Source organism: Rhinatrema bivittatum, chromosome 5, assembly GCF_901001135.1.
Source record: "Rhinatrema bivittatum chromosome 5, aRhiBiv1.1, whole genome shotgun sequence".
Classification (NCBI taxonomy): Eukaryota; Metazoa; Chordata; class Amphibia; order Gymnophiona; family Rhinatrematidae; genus Rhinatrema; species Rhinatrema bivittatum.
Genome location: NC_042619.1, coordinates 11,964,339 through 11,980,478, shown reverse-complemented (window position 1 = coordinate 11,980,478; position 16,140 = coordinate 11,964,339). Strand labels below are relative to the sequence as shown.

General features: G+C 42.9%; 1 protein-coding gene across 1 annotated transcript; it reads right to left on the bottom strand.

The window, feature by feature from the left end:
• Positions 1-10,937: 10,937 nt before the first annotated feature.
• On the bottom strand, positions 10,938-11,858 carry LOC115091700 (olfactory receptor 52J3-like). Its single transcript, XM_029601857.1, has one exon. It carries the CDS (start codon positions 11,856-11,858, stop codon positions 10,938-10,940), a length of 921 nt encoding a protein of 306 aa, XP_029457717.1.
• Positions 11,859-16,140: the final 4,282 nt, after the last annotated feature.

The following is a 16,140-nucleotide window of genomic DNA, read 5'->3' as shown; positions in this document are numbered from 1 at the left end:
GTCTGGATGGCTGTTTTCTAAGATGGTCCTTTCCTAGCCTGCTCTTTTACGCCTTTCCCTTTTTCCATACACTTTTGTCCTCATCCTCCTCAGTGCTACCACTGTCTCTTTCCTCCTCTACGCTTCCAGCTATTGGAAGCATAAGAACCTCTTCAAACCTTTTTCTTAGCTCATCTACAGTCAGACCGGATTGAACAAGGTTTGATGGATGCATTAACCCTTTCAAAATGCAAGTCATCTCCTGCCACCCTTCCTGTAATTCTACTGGAGGTGGGACAAAACCCTCTGCTTGCTGCAGTGCCGTAAGTGCTGCCAATGACAAAGGAGCAGTGGAAACAGCTGTTGGCAGAGAAGCTGCAGGAGCACCTATGGACTGAGATATTCCAGAAATACCCTCTCCTGAACTATCAATAACAGATAGTGGAGTCACTGGTGGAGGGTCTAACTGCAACAGCTTATAGCTTGGAGCTACATCTTTTGGATCTACAGGTCCTAACTCAGCAGGAACAGAATGTAATGGAAATTGTCCTAATCTGCCATAAACATCTGGCAGAGCTGGGTACAAGCCTGAAGAGCTAGAGTCAGGGAGCATGGAATAATTAACAGAAGCTCTATCAGGGGCATATGGTAGGGGCATTTTATCCTACTCAGTACCCTTATGGACAGAATCTCTCTGCTTATACCATAAATCAAATACTTGCAAATGCTTATCTAAAGACTGTCCTTTCTTTGAATCTCTAATATAGTTAAGCAAATTCAACAACACAGAAGGCTGTAACGAGCCTTCATTTGCCCAAACAAAATCAGGATGTGCTTTAGGAGTTTTACACCATTTATTATGAAACTTTTTAATCTCCTTAACATTAAGAGGGTTTGCGTCCAATACTAAATCTAAAGGAGTTTTCATATTGTCCTTCTTTTTTGTTTTTCCTGTGTAAGAATTAAAAGAGCTATCAGGATAGATAAGAATAGATGGAATCCCAAGATGTTAAACTCAAAAGAATTGAATTAGCATCAGTCCATCTTTGGGAACCAATTAGAACATATAGAGTTATAGCTTCGGCCAAAAAAGACCGACAGTGAGAAACAAAGGCAGAAACAGAAACACACAATCACTATACACTGTACATGTGCACACAAACAATCAAACAATGGAAAAATATATAAAAAGAAGATGCTCACAGATTATTGGAGATTGATATACATACTTACAAAAAAGGATCCATCTTTCGCATACCACCAGAGTCGGCGCGAAAACTTCCTTAAGCCTCATCTCTTTGGCTCTGTGTCCTCCGAGTATTACTACTCCAACAATGCTCCTCCAGAACACTTAAGTCTGGGTACTTTCCTTTGGACTTAAAACCAAATTAGATGTCCAAGAACTAGTGTAGAATGGGACCCTGTCCACCAGAATCCAATGCTAAACTACGCAAAATGACAATAGCCTCAGCTATTGCTAAGTCCCTTCGTGCAGTCGCCAAAATGTAGAAATTACCTCACTTTGTAAAGGCGCTTCTCTGCTTATATAGGATACAAGGATATTACACAGAATTTAGTAGGAGCAAATATAAATGTATTATTGCATATCCTTGGGAGATACAGACAGCCAGACCTACAACACAGGTAGAGCATTAATGCCTGTCTCTCTCCTAGTATATCGTGAGGGCTGCATTTTATAGGTTTAAACAATACAGAGATGCCTATGAGCCTATGATGATAATCACTTACACAGTATGACATAGTGAAATAAGATAAACTACAGCTACTTTAACCTGAAACCTCTCCACCCAAGTTAAGGCCCCCCTTAAAGACCAGCCTTGCTTCTGCCAGATGTGAGCAGCTTCTCCTGATGAGCCTTTGTCCTGTCAATCTGTCAATCTGTCAATCTGTTTTGCATCCTCATGGGGCATTGGGAAACTCTGATTTCAGTTGGGCCCCTCAATTGGAGATGGTAGCCTGAGAATGTGGCCTCAGCCATTTGCCATCTGTAACCTCATGACCTTCTAGCATAGGCTTTGAAGAGCCTAAATGCATTCCAGATGTCTTCCAAAGTCTTGAATCTAAGGTCAGTTAAATATTTTTTTCTATGGCCAGAATTGCAGGTAGGACACAGACAATGGAGGTTTCTGGGTAAGCTGAGTGAACCAAAGTCTGAGCAATAGTCTCCATATTAGCCTGTCCATATATCACTTCCCCAAAAGGTTCCCCAATTCCTAACAAAACTGAATCCCTCTTCTTTGCACCATCGTCTCATCCACACATTGAGACTCCGGAGCTCTGCCTGCCTCTGGTGACCTGCACGTGGAACAGGGAGCATTTCAGAGAATGCTACCCTGGAGGTTCTGGATTTTAATTTTCTACCTAAGAGCCTAAATTTAGCTTCCAGAACCTCCCTCCCAGATTTTCCTATGTCGTTGGTGTCCACATGTACCATGACAGCTGGCTCCTCCCCAGCACTGTCTAAAATCCTTTCTAGGTGACGCATGAGGTCCACCACCTTTGCACCAGGTAGGCATGTTACCAGGCGATCCTCATGCCCACCAGCCACCCAGCTGTCTACATTCCTAATAATCGAATCACCAACTATGATGGCCGACCTAACCCTTCCCTCCTGGGCAGTAGGCCTTGGGGAGATATCCTCGGTGCGAAAGGACAATGCATCACCTGGAGAGCAGGTCCTTACTACAGGATCCTTTCCTGCTGCATCAGGTTGTTGCTCTCCAATCATGAGACTTTCTTCCTCCAAGGCAGCACCAGGGCTGCCAGTCTGAAGTAGAGAGTTGGCTACTATGTCCCAGAAGGTCTCATCTATATACCTCTCTGTCTGCCTCAGCTCCTCCAGGTCTGCCACTCTAGCCTCCAGAGATCATATGATGTATGTATGTGTATGTATATATATATATATATATTTATATATATAAGACTACCCCCAAAAAAATCTTTTTGGAGAAAAGAAAAAAGCACTTTGACTTGTTCAAACAAAAACCATACATCAAAGCTTTTAAATATATAAAAAAAAACTATTTATTTATTTCAAATATATTAAAACTATTTATTTCTTTCCAATTTTAAATTTTTATAAAAACATTTATGTTCAATATTCCCCTCTGGAAATATTATACTTATTCCCTCACTATAAATCTTTAAACATGCATCAGGTAACATGCAAACCTGCATACACCATTATTCATAGCCCTTATCACTATACTACTGCTAAACTCAATCTTACCCTCAGATGTAATACATTATTTAAGCATATAGTATTGATCACTGATGGTCACTGATGACAAAGGACACTAAAATAAATAATATTTTTTTTACATTCATCCACATGGCAGTACTGTTATTAACATTTAACAATTCTTGTTAGATATTTAAACCACTTTTTACAATCTGTACTGTAACATGTGGGTAAGTAAGATGTAGCATATTATAAATCTCTCATCTGTAGTGTTCCCGATTGTATTATTTTCTTTCCCAACAAGGCCCTTGTTTCACCTTCCCGGCTTCTTCAGGGGAATAACTTGAAAGGAAATAAAATTGATAAATAAAATTGATAAATAAAATTAAAATTACTAAACAGAAAAAACCCTGTAATGTGTCATGTGTTTACCTTTACCAATATTGCCTCAGACATGTTTTGTTATTAATCTTTGTATCACTTTCATTCCTCATACTAAAACCGCATGAAGATATTTTATACAGAACATATGTATGTAATATAAAGATCTGATCATTACTATATCATCAAAAAATCATGAAAATTGAATCATGAAAAAAATAAAAAAATGAAAAAAATAATTTTTTTGTTATTATAGGTTTGCCTGAACTCTCTCCTACCTGATATATGTCTGTAATAGCACCACAGTTGTCTGTGACCAGTATCATATCCCGACCCATTCCCAGCAGGCAAGAAATACCAATACAATAGCAATAGTTACTTTGCTGTGTTTAGAAAATGTTTATTTGTTGTATGCTGTTCTAGCTGAAATCCAGCATTCCTGCATAGATAAGATACAAGTACAATGACAGATAGACGGCTCACTAATTTCTCCATGCAATACAAATGTCTTTTATTGCTCTTCTCACCATCAGGGAATTCTTCCATCTTTCTTTCTCTTCCTCCATTTTCAAATCTCCTTGTGTGGTCTGCTAAGATGATGACTACATAGTCTAATTATCTGTTCAGCTGCTTAACGTTCACCAAGCTTCCCAGAAGCCAATATAAGAACAGTGTATTCCTCCATTTTATATCGCCGTAATATAGGCATCTGATTCAAAATGGTGAATATCATATGATACAAACTCACATGCATAGCAACTATGTTTATGGAACATACATGAACAAACAATTCTGGATGTGTAGCTATAATTTGGGTTGCTCCTTCCTATGTGAATCACTTTCTTCTTGTCCACACTAAATTATATCTGTTATTTAGATGCCCAATTGCCCAATCTTGTAAAGTTATCCAGCAATGTCTCTCAATTCTCTTGCAATTTAGCAACTTTGAGCAATTTTGTGTCATCAGCACATTTCATCACCTCATTCGTTATTCCTATTTCCAGGTCATGTATAAATGTGTTAAAAAGTTGTGGTCCCAGTACAGACCCATAGGGCACTCCACTATTCATGTTTCTCCTTTGAGAAAAATGACTATTTCTATCTTTTAATGAGTTCTCAATCCATAATAAAATATTTCCTCCTAGTGCATGATTTTTAAATTTCCTCGGAAATCTGTCAAACACTTTCTGAAAATCCAGAAACACTTTATTAACTGGCTCACCTTTATCCACATGTTTATTCATGCCTTCAAATAAAAGTAGCAGACAGAGGAGGACAGACTTTTCTTGGTTAAATCCATGTAGCCTTTGCCCCATTAAACTATGATTATCTATATGCTTATTAATTTTGTTCCTTACAATAGTTTCTACCATTTTTCCCAGCACTGACGTCAGGCTTACTCATCTGTAGTTTCCTGGATTGGCACTGGAACCCTATTTGCAAATTGGAGTGAGGTTGGTCACCTTCCAATCTTGATGATTTTATTGATAGTTTACAAATTACTAATAATAGGTCTGCAATTTCATTTCTCAGTCCTTTCAGCAATATGAGATGTATAGTATCTGGTGTGTTAGGTTTTGTGGGTTTCATGGAGCCTTGGCCTGAGGAGGAGGCTGGTGCTACCTGAGGGGTAGGACCCCAAAGGTCCCCACCGTCGGGAGGCAAGGCCAGCTGCAGTAGGGACATGATTATAGTCAATAGAGAAGGAGACGTCCTGTGTCACTGCCATGTGATCGCAGGGGCCTGCACCGAGGTATACTACGAGATGCCCCAAGGAGCTTGATGGAGAGGCACAGTTCAGAGGAGTCGCAGTACCTGGCAGGTCTGGAGATCTGATGTACCAGAGAAGAGACCTTCAATGCAGAGGTGCGCTGGGTGGGCCCCGAGGAATGTAGAGCGCAGAGACAGAATCTCTGGAGGAGAATTGTAGAGACTGCCCCAAGGGGCGGGACAGTGTAGCAACAGAGTCTCTGGCGTAGTGACGTAGGGGCTGCCCCGAGGAGCGGGGAAGCACAGAATCCCATCTCTGATGTAGTGACGTAGGCTGCCCTGTGGAGCGGGGAAGAATAGAGTAAAGCCTCTGGAGTAGTGATGCAGAGGCTGTGCCGAGGAGCAGGGAAGTGTAGAGTCAAAGTCTGTGGCGAAGTGACGTAGAGGCTGCCCTGAGGAGTGGGGAAGCATAGAGTCAAAGTCTCCATTGTAGAGACGGGATCTCTGATAGGCAATGCAAAGGCTACCCCAAGGAGCAGGGAAGCAAGCAGACAGCACTGCTGGAGGGAAGCACAGGGGCTACCCTGAGGGGTGGTCTCAGAAAAGGAAACGCAGGCAGGCCCCCGAGGAGCGGGTACCCGAGCCAGAGTCCGAATCAGTGTGGAGATCCAAGGCAGGACCCGCGGGTCGGAGAAACAGGAACAAGCACAGAGAGGTAAAGGAACTCGTTGCCAAGTCAGTTTGCTAATGCCAAGGGAGGTGCTTAAATATGTCAAGGTAATGATGTCATCAGTAGGGGATAGCCCAGGAGTTCCCGCCATTGACCCTTTAAATAGAGAACAGATAGCGTACACTCATGTATGCCTAGGAAGGCCAGGGGATGGAGCGTGGGTCAGTGGCGTCCCAGCCGTCATGTGGAGCAGAGAGGACCAGGAATGGCGTGGGGAAAGTGGCTGGCCAGAGCCGTGAGTTCACCTGGAGTGTAGGGCCAGGCATGACAGTATGTGATTTGGATCGGCCTTGGCCGTCCGCGGCCAATGGTTATAACATGGTCCAGGTGATTTGCTACTCCTTAGTTTGTCAATTTGCTCTATTACATCTTCCAGATTCACTGAGATTTTTTTCAGATCCACTGAATTGTTACCCATGACAGAAATGATATTTAAGGGTATCTCCCTTATTCAATAAAAACTGAAGCATAAAGTCATTGAGTCTCTCTGCTATGTCCTTATCCTCCCTTACAGCCCTTTTTTACCCTTTGATCATCGAATGGGGAGGATGGAATTAACATATAAATAGTAATATAGTAACATGATGGCAGATAAAGACCAAATGGTCCATCCAGTCTGCTCAACAAATTGCTTATTTATTTATTTTTTTATATTCCACTTTTTGGAACTTCAAAGCTGATTGCATTCAAGTCCTATAGGTATGGTAGTAACTTCTGTTCCATGAAGGTTACCTCCATGCGTTCTATTAAGGATAGAAACTGCTGCTCCGTGCAGGTTGCTCCCATGCAGAAATTGCAGAAATGTTGCACCAAAAGGTAACACATGTTGCCCCTTTTCTTCATTAACAATCTCAAGCCCTTAGGGATACCAGACTGGACATCCCACCCTCCACTCAAAGCAGCAGCAGGATCAAGAAAGCCATAGCAAGGGGAAGTCTGCCTCTGAAGTTACCCCCACTGGATTATTCCCTTATTAAATCAGCAATCCAGCAGCCTCCAGCCCCCATGTCAGCGGCAAGCTACCCTGAAGCAGATGGGATGGTGTTACCTATCACTGCCCTGAGGCTAGCGGCAAGCAGCATAAACAGGTGGTAACATGGATTAATGAGGAAATCATTGACCTGGTTTACCAGCCCCTGTATGAGGTTGATATGGATTTAAACAACTGCTGCATATACTTTATTAGCCCCTAATTAAAAAGTTCCTTCCAGGGCAACATTTAATAGGTAAGTGACCACTACTCTTTACTTGTAGAGTTGTGCCCAGTTGCAGGTATAGCTGTCCAAACCAGAGGATAGCAGCATCCATTTTATGAATATCAGCTGGACAAGTCAATATGCTATGCATGCCTGTCTCTCCCTGACTGCATACTGGTGGCAGCTGGGTAAGGCAAGGGCAGGCCAGACCTCTATCGGGTGTAGAACAGCAGGGTACAGGTGGGCTGTGCTGCACTCCCAGGTGATGGATGAGAGCTATACCTAGGCCCATATCTTAGCAATGATAAGGGTGAGGATGGAGACAGGAAGATAACCCTGAAACACATGGTCAGTGTTGATCTCTTTGTTACAGACAGTGGCAGCAACTTGATTAAAGGTAACTAGGGCTACCCAGGGCATCCAATACTATCCCCACTAGCTGCAATTATCAGTAAGGGAGGCCCTGCCACCCTGGGGCTTAAGGGCAAGAAAATCTGCAGCTGTGGCTTCTGGGATCTGAGTGCGAGGAGCAGGAAAATAGAGGGTCATTTTAACAGGAGCATGAAGGGTGGGCAGTGGTTCCATGGTAGATGCAACAGTCAGGGCACTTGTGCACCATCTTATTCAGGATGCAGACGCCAACCTCTCTAACGAGGTAAATATTAGTGGAGAGCAAACACCCATTCAGGAGCTTTCTGCAGGGGCTGAGATCAGCCCCTGCAGAAAGCTCCTGAATGGGCTGTCAAGGTTGGTTACAGCTGATGTAAGCAATACAAGTCCTGAAGCCCATCAAGTGTGCCATGAAGGATTTGGGTTCAACAACAGCCCCATCCCCCCCCCCCCTATAATTAAGATTCTGGAAGAGAAGATACAGGATGTTTGGCAGGAACAGAAACTGACACCAGAGTCATTGGCAGTAGCTGTAGCAAGTGGAAAATCAGCTCAAATCCCTCACCTGGATGAATCCTTACATGCTGGCATCTTGTGTGACCCATGGTTAAAAGAGAGTATCACCCTCTAATTTACTGGAAAGGGAAGCTGGTGGCTAGTGTGCAAGAATGGGAGAGCCAGAGGAGGAGGAGCCGTGGGTGTGCAGTGGAGGAAGGAGAAGACTTTCTACGCAGTTCCATAAATATCAGCAGCACCCTGAACGCTATCTCTTCCTCTTCTACCTTTATCCATCACCCATGACCACAACACAACAGGCCCTCTTACGACAAGCTTTATCTTCAGTGGTTGGCAACAGAGACCAGAATAACTTCAGCAATAGAGACTCCCCTGCTCATACTGCAGTCATGTGGTATCATGGAGAGGCCATCAAGGTAAAAGATACAACAGACCTGCTGGCAGACAGACCTCACCAAGTTTGCCAACATTTCTTTTCCTACCTACTAATCAGTGTGCCTCATGAATGGGTATTCTCAATGGCAGAGGATATCATGAACCTCATCATTCACAGCTGGCACTAGAGTTATTGGAAAGGTTGACCTTCCTTATAATTATACTCCCTTTGCTGGGTTTCCCTTAATTTATATGAGTGGCAGGAGGACTGAGGGCATAACTACACTGAACAAATGCCTACACGTTTTGGTCTCATCCCCTTCCTGTGTTGTTTCCAGTTGCCCGTCTTGCTTCTGCTACACTTCCTGTCTTTAGGTTCAGACCCTACTGTCTTGTTGTCATTTTTGCTGTTGCTGCTACCCAAACTGCTTCTGCTACCCTTCTACTCTCCTGGCTCCATTGGGTTTTTTGCCCCAAAAACAAACAAATAAAAATCTCCTTTCCGCCCCTGTCCCTGTCTGGATGTCTTGATATCTTGTTGCTACTCTTGCTGCTCCTGCCTGGCTGTTTTTCTGCCTTGTCTCTTCTGGGTTCAGGCCTTTGCTGAGTTTCCACACTTCTAATTACTTTGTCCCTAACTCTATGCCTTGGGATCTTCATGCTGCTGCACTTTCTGTCATAAGAACATAAGAAATTGCCATACTGGGTCAGACAAGGGTCCATCAATCCCAGCATCCTGTTTCCAACAGTGGCCAATCCAGTCTACAAGTACCTGACAAGTGTTCTTTGATACTCTTTTGATACCTTGGGGTGTTTATGCCCTTTTTGTGCTGTTTTGTCCCTCTTTTGGTTATTTGGGGTGAACACTATTTGAGGTACCATTATTTGTGCTTTGCATTTTCATGGTGGCTTGGGTGTTTCATGATACTTTTGTGCTCTTTGCTCCACCTTTGGTGCCATGTGGTGTTCATGCCACTCTTAGTGTTTTGGGAAGCAGTCATCTCTGTTTCTGATGCCTAAAAGCAAGTCTCACATAACTTGGATGAAAGCCCCCAAAGTTAGTCAAACATAGGAAGCATTGATTCTCCCATTGCCTTTAAAGGAAGTGAATGAAAGAAATGAGCTGCTTACCTGAACCAAGAATCCTAACAGAACTGAAAATTATTTGTATAAAAACCTCTAATAAAATATAATAATTTGAATTAATTTACAATTTTATTTGATTTATTACATTTTATATCCTTTGATTTGAAAAAAAAAAGCATCAGGGTGGTTTAAAAACAATATAAACTCAATTAAGGCATAATAAAAAATAACATAAAAATCTCAGATAACCTAATAAGAATAATAAAAAAAATATAAATATAATTAACATGGTTATTTTTACTTATGTAAAGCTCCAAAATTGTTCATTCCTCCTAAATGTAGCTCACTATAAGTAGCCAAGCCTTTTTGCCTTTTTCCTAAACTGAAGGTGCTTTAGTTTTTTGTGAAGGTCGATAGACTGTTTTGTTCTATTGTAATTATTACAACCAGACAGAAAGAGGGTAGGTAGTTACCCCACAGTCTTACCATTGAATGTCAATGAGAAGGGAACATCAAACAGTAATAATGAAAACTGATCAGCCTAAATAATATCATATAGATCTCAAATATAAAAGGTGTCAGCAAGCCTGTCGCTGTATCTGCTAGCTGAATGCAGGTCACTAGGACTTCTCGATCATTCACCGTATCCAACATGAGTTTTTTAGAGAAAATGTTTTTGAATTTTACATAAAGAGGTAGATTTTTAAACTTACGCAGACTGGGAGGCAACTTCCCTACCCCTCTACCTAACCTCCCTTCCCTTCCCCTCTACCTAACCTCCCATCCCCTTCCCCTTTCTTTCCCAACCCCCTCAATCTAACCTACCTTCCTTTTTTATTTTTTTAAGTTGCTGCTCCTCTGGAGCAGAAGCAACTTGTGTGCCGGCTGAGTGCCAGTGCGCGCTTCCCCGGCAGAGCAGCAAATGGACCCTGTAGGGGCTGCCTCCAGCCCCGCCCCTCCCTGTCCTCTCCCCGCCCCTTTCCTTTGGCCCGGCACTTCTCCATGTAACGGGAGTTATGTGTGTGGTCGGGCTCCTGTGAAAATGTGTGTGGCGCCTGCAAGGCCCGGCCACATGCTTAACCCTCATCTTTTACGTGCTTGGCTGAGTAAAAATTTACCCAAATATGTATAGCAGAAGACAACTGTCTCACTTAGGGTCTTAGAGAAAACCCAACATAGCTGATGTTTCACAAGAAATGCTTCATCAGGGTCAAAGCAACAATGTCAGAAACAATTAGATTGTTGCTTGCTAAAGAACCAGGAAGATAACTGCCAGAAAAAAATAAATTAAGGAGTTAATAAAATGGTAAGAGAAAGTTCTTGAAATGTCTTCCAACTAACCTCACCGAATTTGGAAGATGACAAAAATTGTTTACCGAAATGTTGATTTTTTAAAGAGACTATGAAGGCCGTGCTGAATTTCCTTTGTTCTGACTCCATAAACAATGGGATTCATCAAGGGAGGGACAAGATTGCTAAGCATAGCAGGCAAAACTTGCATATACATTGGCACATTCTGGCGAAGCAAGAACAGAAGGAATGGAAAAGTTGTAGATACTGCAAAAAACAGGATGACAATAATGTGGGAGCTACAGGTGCTGAAAGCCTTCTTACGTGCTTCAGGAGAGCCAAGCTTCACCACAACTTGCAGTATGAGAAGATATGAGAGGGCAATCAGACTGTTATCAAGTACTGAAAATGCACACACTAACATAATCAGGTAAATTGTATTCCAGGTAAAATCTCCACATGCAAGTTTCAATATAGATAAATGATCACAGAATGTGTAGTACAGTATGTTAGAGTCACAATATGGAAACCATTTGGTGAAGTGAGACATGGGACTCAGTAATCCCATAGTAAGTATTACAATGAACACTAATGATTTGATGACGAATGATTGGTTGATAATGGAAGAGTATCTCAATGGATTACATATGGCAACATAGCGATCAAAAGACATTAACAAGAATAGTGATGATTCCAACCCCTCAAAGCAGTAGATGAGAACCATTTGGGAAAGACAAGCTGTAGCACTTATAGAGTTTGCATCAAACCAAAGGATTGCGAGGACCTTTGGCATCACAGAGGTAGACAATCCTAGATCTACTAGTGCCAGCACAGAGATGTAGATGTACATGGGTTCATGCAGGCTCTTTTCTAAAGTAATTACTAGCACCAAGGTACCATTTGCAAAAATTGCTACTAAGTACATGACAGCAAAAGGGATGGAAAGCCATATCTTCAGGTCCTCGATCCAGGAGAATCCCAGCAGGATAAATTCAGAGGGCATTGCTGATAGGCTATTGGCTGAGCAGTTACACATTTTTGGTATCTGGAAATAGAATGATTATTGTTAGACTGTCATTCCAAAATTTACAATCTGTTCATCAGTATCCACAAAGCTCTTGGCTGCCTAGTGAAGTTTGTTTCTGTACTGGGTGTAACTCTAAAGAATTGTAATTGTGGATTGTAACCTTTGAATCACTTATTTCAAGATCAGGTTTTTCATAGTTTTGTATGCAGGCCCAAGAGAATCCTCTTTGCCAGTTAAAAGGATTTTACATAGTCCAGGGGAATGTTCTGTCATATGTACATGTGTTCATGGGGCTATATACAACCCTGTCACCTTGTGGGAATATAAGAGTGTATTCTGATCCCCCTCATCTATAAGGGTTACTGGAACTGTATAAACATTGTGGAAAAGGAGACTTTGATATAATGTAATAATGAGTAATATATGTTTCTATGGGTAGAGGAATACTTATGATCAGTAACACCATGTTGCATCCAGTTGTTAAGGATCCCTTTATATTTGCAAACACATGAGGAAGTAATTTTAGAGACAGGATAGTTAAATCAGCCCTTCCACCAGCGGATGGAGATAGTAATCAGTTCTAGAAGGCAAAAGGGGCAGAATGGTTTTATCCTGCTACTGGGCAGAGGATTATATTACACAGGAATAAATGATAGTTTTATGGAGCAATTGGTTCAGGAACCGTTAAGAGAGGGAACAATTTTAGATCCAATTCTCTATGGAGCACAGGATTTGGTGAGAGAGGTAATGGTGTTGGGGCTGCTTGGCAGTACCGCTTTGGCGTCATGTCATACATGGGAACAAGATTTGCATATACTGGACTATGAAAGGGATCATAAAAGAGAATATAGCCATATCATCATTGACCCATACAAGGAACCACAAACTTTATGAAATTGACTAGGCAATTACAAGTTTGCAAATAAATGATACAATTAAATTATACCAAGATAGAGCTATGCTGTCATCTGCTGCCCATCTCTGCTCAGTCTCAGTAGAAGAAATTTATAAGACTGCAACTTGGTTGTCTATACATGTTTTCACTTCCCATTACTGCCTGCACAATACATCTTGAATGGACAGTGCATTTGGGCAGGCATTTCTTCAAGGACTTTTCAGTTAAAAACAGTTACCCCTTCATGCATTTCATCTTGCTGTTGATGGAGAAAATGAGGTTTCTTACTTGTAACAAGGGGTCTCTGTATAGAGCAGAATAAATTAAACACACATACCTACCCAGCATCCCAGGGAGTTGACTCCTAAGCTCTGTCATAGATTTAGGAACTAGGTGAGATACCAGCTGTACAGGAAACTCCTCATATGCTCAGAGAAATCTATTTTTCTGAGCTCTGAGAGAGCTAGGGTCATGTTGGCACCACTGCGTGATATGGTATACTAGCCAGAATCACTGCTGGAACTGGGTGGGGGGGGAGGGGGGGGGGGAGCAAGAATTCTCATTGGGAAGGAAGGCCATTGGAGCCACTCCTCAGGAGGGAGGCACTGGGAACTATTTAATATAAGTATGTGACAGAGTTTATACCCAAGAGTCCCAGAACATCTTAAGGACTGGCTGTAACTGGCCCAGTCTACCTTAAAGCTCAGTGTAGCAAGGATTATGGTCCCAGAGAGAATCAGGGGCCTAAAATAATAAGTCAGGCCTTTGGATTCCAGGAGACGTTAGCTCCTTTAAGCTAACCTTGATCGGGGAGGTATATAAATGCTATGTGGATAATTTGCAATTTTGTATTCCTAGGCAAGAACCTGGGATTTTGCCAGAGGCTACTTTTAACCAATGTTATAGGGCAGTTAAAAATTGGTTTATTAGTATCTGTTTGGTTTTAAATGAAAATCAAACTACACTTCTTTGGCAGGGACATAGGGTATATCCTGATATTTTGATTGGGATGGAAGGAGGGCATAATTTGTGGTTCATTGGTGAAACGTGAAATTTGGGAGTGTGGATAATAGTAAATTATCCTTCTGAGCTCAGATTAAAAATGTTTCCAAACAAGCTTTGTAAAGTCTTTTTGGAATTATTTGTTGCCTATGGATGTTATGAATTGGTATGATTGTGTACCCCTGGCCGCAGTGAGAGCTGTTCCCACCCACAGAGAGAAGCCCTTTGGGGACTCACGTCGGTGAGCATGGCCTCAGCAGTGTAAGACACAGCTGTAAGATAGACTTTATTAAGGAGAGAATATGCAAGCCCGCAGAGCGGGAAATGTAATACAGTTCCACGTAAGCAATAGTGATGATCTGGTAGTGGTCCGCAGTGCAGGGTACACTAGGAGTTCCTTAGGAGAGTGGATACCTCGGAAGCACAGGTCTGGTAGTGACCCGTAGTGCGGGGTACGCCGAAGAGACTGTGCTGTTTCTACTAGTTGAGGTACTGAAGTCCGTAGGAGCCAATGATGGTAGCGTGCTACTAGGTAGCAGCCTATATAGAGAATACGGTAGTAGCCCGAGGTACGGGGTGCACCATAGAAGTTCCAGTGATGCAAATGGAAGTGGTATTCACGAAGGCAGAAGTCTCTTGGATAGAGTCCAGGTAGAAGCTCCAGTAAGAAAGGCCTTCCGATGAGCGGTTAGCCAGAACGCAGGGAGGCCCCCGAGTAGCAGGTACCTAGAGCGTCTTGCACAGGAGCGGGTACAGCATCGTGCTGCAGGAAGTGGAATAGCAGGAGGGAAGTCCAAACGAAGTCCTTACAAATCCTTGCTAACTTGTAGCATAAAATGTGGCTTAAGTACACTAGCGAGATTATGTCATGCGGAGGGGACGCCCCCGAGGTTCCTGCCATGACATGTACAAAAGGTCCGTGTGTGCGCATGCATGCGCCTAGGTTATACCGTTTATAAGATGGTGGTCGGCTATGCCCATGCCGTCTCAGGGATGCCAAGGTAGTCGGCGTTTGCAGGCAGAGGCCGCCATTCGTCCAAGGAAAGCCGGTGCAGGAAGAAATGAGGTGAAAGGTTGCAGCCATCTGCGACTGACGGGCGCAACAGTTCCCCCCCTTCATGGGCCCTCTCCCCAGGGATTTCGGTTTCCCGAGGTGAGCCAAGTGGAATTGGCGAATCAAATCCTTGTCCAGGATGTTACTTGCAGGCTCCCAGCTGTTCTCCTCTGGCCTATATCCTTCCCAGGATATGAGGTACTCCCAGTATTTACCATGCTTCCGTACATTGAGAATGTCATCAACCTGGTAGGAGATATCCTCTTCTGCCGAGATGGGCTGCGGTCTGGTGTCTTCTTTGAGAATTCGGAGAGGATGAGTGGCTTCAGAAGAGATATATAGAAAGCATTATGGATACGCAGAGATGATGGCAACTGTAAGCTGTATGTAACTGGTCCCAGGTGGCGGAGAACAGAAAAAGGTCCAATGTATCAAGGTGCGAATAGAACAGATGGTAGCTTGAGGTGGATGAAGCGGGTACTGAGCCATACCTTGTCTTTTAGCTGAGGTGTTGCTCTGTGATGAGCATCATAGAACCTTTTAGCGTGTTGTCCTGCCTTTTGAAGAAGGCCTTTGGTGTGCTCCCAAAGCTGATGGAGTTCTTGCACTGAAGCCTGGGCTGCAGGGGAAGATACTGACAAGGGTGTTGGTAGTGGAGGCAAAGGTTGGCATCCATAGACAAGCTGGAATGGTGATGATCCAGTAGCTGCTGATGGATGTGAATTCAGCGTGAATTCGGCCCAGAGGAGCAAGTCGGACCAATCACTTTGTCTAGCGTTGATGTAGGAACGGAGAAACTGCTTGAGTGTGCAGTTCGTCCTTTCAGTCTGTCCGTTGGCTTGTGGATGGTAGGCAGACGTTAAGTCTTGTTAAAAGAGGGGCTTCTCCTCTAATTACAGAATGAATACCAGCTTCAAACGATAATAAAGAGAGAGGTTTATTAATACAGATAAGTAAATAGAGGAAGGCGGATAATTCCTCTAGGAGCAGAAAAATACAGAAAGAATTTAGTACAAGCAAAGGTGTACAAGGTCTGTTTAAAATCTGCTCAGTGTTCTTCACGTGTGCATCAGCTTATAAAGGGTCTGGGGTCTGCTATTATCAGTCATCTGCATAATCCACACCCTTTACCTTTAATAGCCAATCGATATATATGTTAACATGTGTACAGCAGCTTGCTCTTACTATAGGCCACAGGCCTCTTCTTATCAGTTAGAATAACAAACTTAGTTCCATCCTTCCAGGAATGATGTCATCTGTGCTGGATGATTCTCTGGCAAGTTCAGTGATCAGTGCTTCATAGTGCT